This window comes from Amborella trichopoda, chromosome 6 (assembly GCF_054954075.1).
Source record: "Amborella trichopoda isolate Santa Cruz 75 chromosome 6, AtrichopodaSantaCruz75HAP2 v2.0, whole genome shotgun sequence".
Taxonomy (NCBI): domain Eukaryota; kingdom Viridiplantae; phylum Streptophyta; class Magnoliopsida; order Amborellales; family Amborellaceae; genus Amborella; species Amborella trichopoda.
Window position 1 is genome coordinate 43,199,473 of NC_142341.1, and position 10,217 is coordinate 43,209,689.

At 37.9% G+C, this 10,217-nt stretch overlaps 1 protein-coding gene across 1 annotated transcript; it reads right to left on the minus strand.

Annotated features, from left to right (window-relative positions):
- Positions 1–4,188: 4,188 nt before the first annotated feature.
- Positions 4,189–6,133, minus strand: LOC18438714 (aldehyde oxidase GLOX). Its single transcript, XM_006848899.4, has one exon. It carries the CDS (start codon positions 5,990–5,992, stop codon positions 4,364–4,366), a length of 1,629 nt encoding a protein of 542 aa, XP_006848962.1. The 5' UTR covers positions 5,993–6,133; the 3' UTR covers positions 4,189–4,363.
- Between the last annotated feature and the right edge of the window lie 4,084 nt (positions 6,134–10,217).

The following is a 10,217-nucleotide window of genomic DNA, read 5'->3' on the forward strand; positions in this document are numbered from 1 at the left end:
TAATTCTTATATTTCTCTCTCATATCTCATAAAAGGGCACACCCCACTTAGAATTTCTCTTTCTCTTGAGAAAAACTTTTCTCTCATGAAAGCCAAAAGGGGCACGCACCACTCTTTCAACTTTGATCTCTCTCTCTCTCTCCTACATTGTGAAAGAACCTAAGGGTTTAGGTTATGGAGTTATTCTCTCTATGGATTTATAGCTAGAGGTTTTAGGATTTGGCAAAAAGATAATCCATCTATCTCAAACTAGGTTGCTAAGAGAATTCCCTAGGATTTGAGTTTGTGATAAAGGGTCAATGTTCTATTAGTGTAGTTTGGCCTAAACTTGCTTTCCCGGTTAAGATTGAAGGTTGATTATTGATCCCGCACCATCGGATGGTGGTGACTCGGTATCGGGTGTAATAAGCCCGGTTGAGGTAATCTCCGGTACTCTTCTTTTTCTTTCTTGCAATTTTATCTTTTATTCTCAAGCATAGTGCATAGTTGTTTCAATGGCATCAAGTTGTTAAGATCTTGGTTTTATTGTTATGTTGATTTTATTTTGAAATTTATCTTATTGTAATAAAGATCACCTGTAAGTTATCTTTTGCCAATAGAAAGGGGTGAAAAAAAATAAATAAAATAAAAATGTATTTTTCGGTAAAAGATCACATAGGTCTTTATTTTTACAAAAGGCATTGTCTATAAAAAAATCATTTATCCTTTATACATGAAGATCACAATTATTCCCACTTATTAGATGTCAAATTGGATGACTTTGAGTGAGTCAAGGAGTCCGAAAATATTTTTTTTGAAATTGTGTCTATTCAATGACACTCTTACAACTATCTATTTTGGAATTCAAGGGACGAAAATGATTGTTTCTCTTCTTCTCTTTCGTTGTTAGTGGCTATTAATTTGATGATTCATTGTGTAAAATGAATATTGGAATCTAAAGTATTTTAGCATTTTGTCACTTAATTTTGAGGAAAAGTGGATTGCGTAACAATAATTTCAGGCAATCGTAGGGATTATTTTTCAATAATGGCAAAAAATTAGAATCTTGAGGTTGTCTTCTCTAGCATTGAAAATTTTATCTTGATTAAGAAGCGCAAGTATCCCATATTGAGAGAAAGAAGGGATGAAATCTTACTCTCCCTCCGAGAAGTGGCTGCTTCAGCTTTTGCTGCTCGTTAGTCCGCACGAAAAAATTTATTAGAAATTATTTTGTTTAAAAATAGGTAATTTCTAATGCTTCATTCATAATAAAACTCAAAAATCTTTGCCCTAAACACAATTGCTAAATATGGAGAATGTCACAATCCTTTGATTCTTACCATTTGGGACACTTTTAATAAGATTAAAAATAAAAATAAAGATTTAAGACATTTCCAATTGATTGAGGTCAATGAAACTTTAGGATGTAAAATTCCTAAAGGTAATATTGGAAAGGAAAATGCAGAATAAGCATTTCATCATAGTTAAGAAACAATACGGAAGATTGGAATGAAAGTTCAGAAGTCAATTGCTAAAACTCAAACTTAATGAAGGGACAAAAAACAAAAAATGGTAGTAATGAATTTATAACATACACGTCTTTTAGGCCATGCAAACAGTGGACATGAACATTGGATATTCATTTTTGTTGCAAGTGTCATCCAAATAGCGTACACTCTTATCCCAAGGATAGATAAATTCCTAGAGAAGCCAATTCCATAAGAAACCTATCCCTAGGCCATCCAAACAAGGCCCCAAAGAATTGCGTAATCTATCGAAAGGCCTCTCCAAGGGAGACATCTCTCCGCCAGATCCATTCAAGGTGGTCGATCCACATCATCAATCCAATTTTTTTAAGCATTGCAACATATATTTGGAAACCAACCAATTCCTCTATGAACCGGCTAGTTTAGTCAGGGAACCGACTAATCCGGTACATCCTTATATTTTATTATTTTTTCAATTTTTTTATTTGTATCAACTTTTTAAAATTTTTTTGCCCGGTTTTCTCAACTGGATCTCCGATCCTATCTTTTTTAAATTTTTTTGCCCGGTTCTCTCAATCGGATCGTCGATCCTATCCACCAGTGTTTTAAAAAAGGGCGAGTCACAACGGACTCATCAGAATCGACACGGGAATCGGTCATCCCGTGTCGATTTTACTGAAATACGCATAGTCGCCCGGTTCTAGAGAACAACAGCCGAGTCGCTACAGTGAATTGCCGAGTTGACGTCATGGGTCACCGTCGACACTGGAATCGGTCATCCCGTATCGATTTAACTGAGTCGCTATAGTGAATTGCAGAGTTGACTCATTGGTCACCGTCAACACGGGAATTTATGCATAGTCCCCAGGTTCTAGGGAACAACAACTGCATCGCTACAATGAATCACTGAGTTGACGCCATGGGTCATCGGATTCTTGGACCGCCGAGTCGCTACAGTGAATCGCTGAGTTGACATCTCCGGTTTTGTCCAAGAATCGAATTGATGACATCGGTTATGAATTAACGACGTCGGTTACTGGAGCTCATTGTCGAGTTGACGTCACGGGTCACCGTCGACACGAGAATCGGTCATCCAGTGTCGATTTTACTGAATCGGTCATCCAGTGTCGATTTTACTGAAATACACATAGTTGCCTGGTTCTAGAGAACAACACCCGAGTCGCCCCGTTTTAGAAAACAACAGCCGAGTTGCTACAGTGAATTGCCAAGTTGACGTCATGGGTCACTGGATTCTTGGATCGCCGAGTCGCTACAGTGAATCATTGAGTTTACACCACGGGTCACCGGTTTTGTCCAACAATTGAATTGATAACATCAGTTACTAGAGCTCATTGCCGAGTTGACGTCATGGGTCACCATCGACATAGGAATCGGTCATCCAGAGTCGATTTTATTAAATCGATCATCCAATGTCGATTTTACTGAAATACGCATGGTCGCCCGGTCCTAGAGAACAATAGCCGAATCGCCCGGTTCTAGAGAACAACAGCCGAGTCGCTCCAATGAATCGCCAAGTTGACGTCATGGGTCACTGGATTCTTGGACCGCCGAGTCGCTACAGTGAATCGTCGAGTTGACGTCACGGGTCACCGGTTTTGTTCAAAAATCGAAATGATGACATCGGTTATGAATTAATGACGTCAGTTACTGGAGCTCATTAAAATACAAGTTGCGTATAAACGTACGCTTACGCTCGTGAGCTCATGAGTCAAGGTTCCTCCACGCATCAAACTCACATATATTAGGGTAGTAACCTACATTTTATACCAACTAAGCTTTCCAAAAATTGTTGATGTGGGACTAATTTTTGTGTCTCTTTAGAGCGGTCCAGTTAACCACCTTAGCATCCAGTGTCTACGATTTGGTGCCATTTAAAGTATGTTTTTGAAGCATGCCTGCCATATTAAAATTGTATGCTTGTCAATTAAACGAGCATGTTTTTGAAGCATGCCATATTAAATGTGCATGTCCTCTAATTTAAATTCTAGTGTGGCATATTAATGAGCACGTCATGTTCTAAATTAACGTGTCGAACCACATCAACATATTTTTTTTATTAAGTAAATTAATTAACGTGTCAAATTAAAAAAAGACCATATAATTTTTTTTGTTATTTATTTGTAAAATGGTTTTTTCGATAGGTTTTATTACAATATTTTATTTTATTTTTTATTTTTTTGTAGCTATCGTACATATTGCCGATAGGATTTTTTTTATTTTGAAATATTTATTTTTCATTTTTTTTGGGTAATTTTTTTTGAATTTATATAATATCGTAACATTAGAATTTATTGGTGGTTTTATTTTAAATTTTAATCATATGATATGGAAACATTTTCTCATAATTTTGTAATCATGTTTACTATAATATTATAATTAATAGTTATATATTGATAACCAAATCTTGTATTTTATTTATTTATTTATTTATACTATAAATTATGCAATATATTATTTTTCTTTTAGTTGTAAATAATAATTTTTAAATTTGATGATATTATAAGACATTTTAGATTTGTTCTTATATGTATAGTAAAATAATTATACATTATAAACAATAATTTTAATGTTCTTTAATTAATTTTAAAATAATTTATTGATTAAAATTGTGAATTAATCTTAGGCACCGGCGAACCGGGATGGCGAACCTTGGTTAGAAAAGATACAAATAATGGAAAGGATTCAGGTTTGGTCTTATGGGGGACAACAACAGAAACATTTTCTCCTTTTTCATTTGATTGATAAAATATAAGCAAAGACATGGGTCGGTTTAGGATTCCATTACAGAAGTGACCACCCTTTCAATACACTAAGTGCAAAAATTATAATTCTACTGCATTCCCTTAAAACACAAACCATTATGACTGTGGTTTTGCTCATGCATTAGAGCCATGGATAAACCTAACCCACTGTGCTTTACTGGGAAACCCCCCATTAACAACTGAGAGCAAGTAATAACCAGAAGGAGCAACAATGGGAGATGGAGGAGCAACCAGCATAGCCCTTACAAACCCACTCATCTCTCTAACCAGACTCGCACATTCCAGCTTCAGCATCCTCTGGTTCATCGAGGTCGAGTGTGTTGCGAAAGGTGGTGCATACGCATGAAACTCCATTACGCCTGGTCTTCTTCCCATCCAAAACTCGATCCCGAACCTCTCGCGATAGACAACGCCTGCGCCACCATCAATGGTCAAGTTCATGGCCCTTCGATCGTCGAAAAAGGGATCCATGTAGTAAGGTGTGTATGCTTGCACCCTGAGCTCTGTGGGGAAGCTAACCCCTGTAAACCTGTAATGAGCATGAGGGTTGCTCCCTGCTACCAATATTCGCCCATCAGGCAACAGAATAGCAGATGAGTGGTACATTCGAGCAATGGCAGTGCCCTTTGCGGATGAGAACCGGCGCCCCGCGATCGCATCAGGCTTATAAAGGAAAGGTTTCGTCAAAGGGCTCGTGGCTAACTCCCACCCCGCAGAGCCTCGACTCGCACCATTGATAACGAGAACATGGCCCGTGGGGAGCAGTATCATGTCATTCATGAGCCGGGGTTGAGGCATCTTCTCCATTGCCCACTTGGGTTCTTCGTCTGTGATCACCATCCGACCACAGGTGCTCTGCCCGACCCTGAAAACCTTATTTTTCCTGGCTTCTCTGTATGACCCATTAACGCCTCCACCACACACCATGACCTCGACTCGTCGGAAGCCATCGGCATGGTCTAGTGGGAGCATCACCGATGAGCCTGTGCTCGGGTAGTTCCTCGCACCAGTCCCCGGGAGCTTCGGGAACTTCCTGATCACCTTGTTACGCTTGTAATCGAAGAGGATAGAATCCCTGTTAGCGAAGATGAACAGGTTCCCATCCGAGGAGAGCTGGATGAAGGGGTAAAGATTGTCGCCCTTGGTGTCCTTCAAGAATGGGAGGTCGAACACCCCCTCATCCGGATTCGACTTGGGTACGAACTCATACGATTGGTTATATTGACCTCCGATGACAATAGCTCGGTCTTTCTCAGGGAGGGCCTGGTTCGAAGCGTACCACCGCTCAGCCGACAGGTACTGGTCTTCGAGTTCGACCCAATTGCACTGCTTATCGGAGCAAGGCTGGAATTTACGAATCCTGCGGCTCCCACTACCATTGCCTCCAGTCTGGAGTAGGGTTCCATCGCTCAGAAAGGAGCCCGACGAGCACCAGGTGTCGGTGTGGAGGGTGAGGGGGCGGAAGGTGTTGGTGGCAATGTCATATTCGATAGAGTGGACCCAGCAGTCGGCTTTGTCCGAAGAGGCAGCGGTGCATGGCAGGCCGGAGGGGCCGGCTTCGGTCTGGTCGAAGATGATCACTGTGTTGTGGTGTGTGAGGGTCATGTGCATGGCCACCACCCCCGCGTTGTTTAAGAGGAGCTCCCATGTCCCTGCCTTTCCTCCTCCTATAGCGACCACCCATTCAAGGCTTGAAGCAATCACCATTGCCGTGAAAACTATCAAACCAGCGATGCACCTCATTCTGATTAATTCTCAAGGGAGAGAATAGAAATAGAGAGCGAAAACTGAGTTTATAAGGATCTCTCTCTACTTCTTAAGGTGAAACAATCTCTCTCTCTAGTTTTTAAGGTGAATCAATCTCTTTCTCTCTCTCTCTATCTGGATAGAGATGGATGGTGAGAGGAGGGAGATTATATAGATGAAGAAGGGTGAAGGGTTCATGCAAGTTAGGGGTACAAGTAAATTAAATGGGATTTATTGATGGTGGTCTTATTATGCGCAGTGCCACTCCCGGTGATTCATGCAAACGCGTCCTCGATGAGAGACAAAATGGGCACCAAACTCTCCATGCATTTTCTCCCCCTTTTTCTGTTTTTTTTTTCATCCTTCTAGAAAGCAAGTATTGCTTTCCTCGTTACCCTTTAGATGAGCCTGATTTCCTTTAAAATTTTAGGTAAAATACGAAAATGTTTCACTTACATTCAAAAATTACAAAAAGGAAATCGGTCAATCTATTTTTTTTTATTTTTCGAACCTGCCCCTCTATCAACTTGAATTTTAATTTTTTTTTATTTAAATTTTTCATCAGTAGGGCCGTGTTTTGAAGCTTGGGGTACTGCACTACGAACAAAAAAAAATTTAAAATTAAAAATCAGGTTGACCAAAGGATAATATTGAAAAAAGTAAAAAATGGGTTAATGGATTTTGTATATAATTTTTGTATATAAATAAACAACTTATATATTTTTTTAAATTTTAAGGTCCGTACATATATCACTCTACCATTTATTACTGAGTGGTGAGAGAGAATTGCCCAACTACTCCCACTACATACGTTTCTTTTTGCTTTGCTTGCTTCTTGCAAATGCTTTCAGTTTTCGCACTAAAGAGCTCTCTCTCTCTTCTTTTCTTCTCTCTTTCCCCATACTGGGCGTCTTCATTGTACATACTTTATCTTGAATAAGTATTTGGGTCATCTTCAATAAGTATGTGTGACATCTTCATTAAAGAGGTTTCAACTGTTATGAACCTATTTTGGGATAAAACTTGAAAGCAAATGAATTGGGTTGCGTCCAAGTGAAGGGCTTCTACTGAGAAGTCACAAAGAAAGCAAAATTCTGTTCTCATTCTTCATTCTCTCCACGCATTAATAAATTGATGCATGAACACAACCACATTGATAGTGTCCACATTATCTTTCTTTTGTTGCAATGAAACAAGTCTCAAAACTAAAACCATTTCTCCATCCCACTGGCAATTACTATTTTCTATGACGGTTTGCTTGCCAAGCGCATAACCAATGAAGTTTAAGGCTTAAGAGAGAGGGGTTCTATACCAAGAACAATTTATGTTTGTTACAAATGATTCGAGCCATTAGAACTCAAATTTGATGTTGATACGGGGTCTGTCACAAAGTTTGAGAATTTTTTTTTTTAAACTTTGAGTCTAGTGAATAACAAACTCAGAACCACCTAATTTAAAATATAATGAATAATAGTGATTGTAACCTCTTTGTATTAAAAATAAATTGTCTCTTTATATACTTTTCCAAAAGAAAGAGAGCGAGAGATAAGATTGAGATATGAAATATGAGAAAAAACAAGCAACATACACCGTCTGACAAAACAATTAGGAAATATTATAGATATATCCCCCCCAACCAAATAAACTTTGTAGTTATTCTACCCAATGCTTTTCGTATCACGCCCATAACTCAGTTATTGTTTTCTCTTGTTTTTACCCCCTAGTAAAAAAATGTCATTGTTTTAAAAACTGACTTACCATTCCCCTCCTTTACCCTACTTGTTAATTCTCTCTCTCTCTCTCTCTCTTTGAAAACATGTAGTCTCTCTCTCGCTTTGAAAAAATGCAGTCCGGCACAAACATATGCCGGAATGGCCTTTGGTTTTTGGAAATCCAAAAGCCTCATGACCGGTTTGATACACTTTTGTGTCACACTGAAACAAAAAAAAAAAACGTTCCGGCACAAAAGTGTGCTAGACTGGCTTCTGCTTTTGGAATTCCAGAAGCCTCATAGACGGTCCGGCACACTTTTGTGCCAAACCAAAATCTTTTGTGTACTGGACCAGCCATGAGGCTTCTGGAATTCCAGAAGCCGGTCTGGCACACTTTTGTGTCAAACCACTTTTTTGTTTTTGCTTCCGTCCGACACACTCACAAGGCTCTTAGATTTTCAGAAGCCAGTCCAACACACTTTTGTGCCAGGCAATATTTTTTCAATGAGAGAGAGAGAGACTAATATTGGGCGGAAAGAGAGAGAGGGGGGGTAAAGAAAGAGAGAGGGTGGGTAGAGAGCTATTGATATTGGGTAGAGAGAGATACAACATGTAGAGAGAGACAGGTTTAATGGGTAGGGTATGGGAGAGGAAAGGTAGTTTAGTTTTTAAAATATTTACCTTTTTACTGATAGAGTAGAAGCAAGAAAAAATAGTAATTGGATTATACGTGTGATGCTAAAAGTATTGGAAGGTAGAATGCCTACAAAAATAAAAAGATACCTTAATTCTATAGAGATTGTAGGAGACATTCCCATAATTAAAGAAAGAGAGAGAGAGAAAGACAGAGAGAGAGTACGCATAAAGGAAGATAGAGTTAGAGAGATACTTACCATATCAACAAAATAGAGAAGGATCTCATTGCTCCTATATTTACCATATCAATAAAATAGATAAAGATCTCATTGCTCCCATATTTATGAGATTATAAGAAAGAGAGAGAGTACACATAAAAGAGAGAGAGAGAAAGTATGCATTATTTTCAATAAATTTAATGACGAGGGAGGCACTTATCAAATATTGCTTCCATATTTACCATATCAACAAAATAGATAAAGATCTCATTGCTCCCATATTTAGGAGATTATTAACATGAGTATTAAGTCCAACTTAAAAAGTAAATAAATCATAAGGGAAGAGAGAGAGAATAGAGGTTGTAAGAGATATTTCCACTGAATAGAGAGTACATAGAGAAAGAGAGAGAGCACGCATAAAGTAAGAGAGAGAGAGGATATTTACATTTCTCTTCAAAAGAAAGCACACAACGTCTTAATCATATAGGGCTGACTATTACCAAGTTGTTGATTATGATATTGCTTATTTTTATTTAATACCAAAGAAGTATCATCCTCAGTTATGGTACAATAATGTTGTCAATTGTTTATCATTCATAAATTGATTAGGTTAGAGGAGGTTAATAACAAAAAATCATTCATAAATTGATTAGGTTACACGAGGTTAATAGCAACAAATAAAAAATAAAAAAATTGAGTTGAAATAGCGTCGCCACCTTTCCTTAATTCAACTAGTTCTCTTTAAATGACATTTATAGAAAAAAAGAAAAAAAAGAAACGAAACACTTTTGCAAAAGAGTGTGCTTCTTAGCCTCGTGCAATTATTTTCTTGCAACGGTCAAAGGCAACCAATCCTTCTCTTCCATTTTACACGGGAAATTTATCTAAATGCCCGTGAAATGTTTACAACTCTATTTATATCTTTTGAATTTAATTTTAAAATACACATAAAAAAAATACGTGATCATGACTTGAAAAAGTTGCAAATGAATAAAATGTTAAATAATTCAACCCTCATTGGTATTTTTGATCAATTTCCTAGATAGAAAAGACAAAGGATATCAGAGTCCTCATAACTACACAAGGATGAAAACTAAAACCTCATCGTTAGTGTCAAGTTGCACTACGGTGGGGTTCCATTCTACCTCAGTCTCCCTCCGTTGGTGGGTCCATTCTACCTCAGTCTCAGTGTAACAAGATGGGACTCGATAGACCGTCATCAAACATAAAAATACCATGGTCCTGGTTAAAACTAGTTATTAACCCCAATTAAAGTTTGTTTTTTTTTTCGGTAAACTATGAGACCGTTTATGTTTGGAAAATGTTTATACAGAGCTAAGGCTCTAAACAATCAAATTAGAGACCACCTTAAAAATTGCACCAGTAGAGGTTGTTTTGATGCCCGATCTGACCTGGTTAAAACTAGTTATTAACCCCAATTAAAAAAATTAGTGCGTAATTACCCTAGTTAAACTAACCCCAATCTATTTTATTATGGGATTGTATATTACGAGACCATATATGTTTGGAACAAATTTATATAGAGCTGAAGCTCTGAACAGTAAAATTAGAGCCCACCTCAAAAAGTGCACTAGAAGAGGTTGTTTTGATGCCCAAATATCCTCAAATTGATCATCTTAGCATCAAAAAGCATGG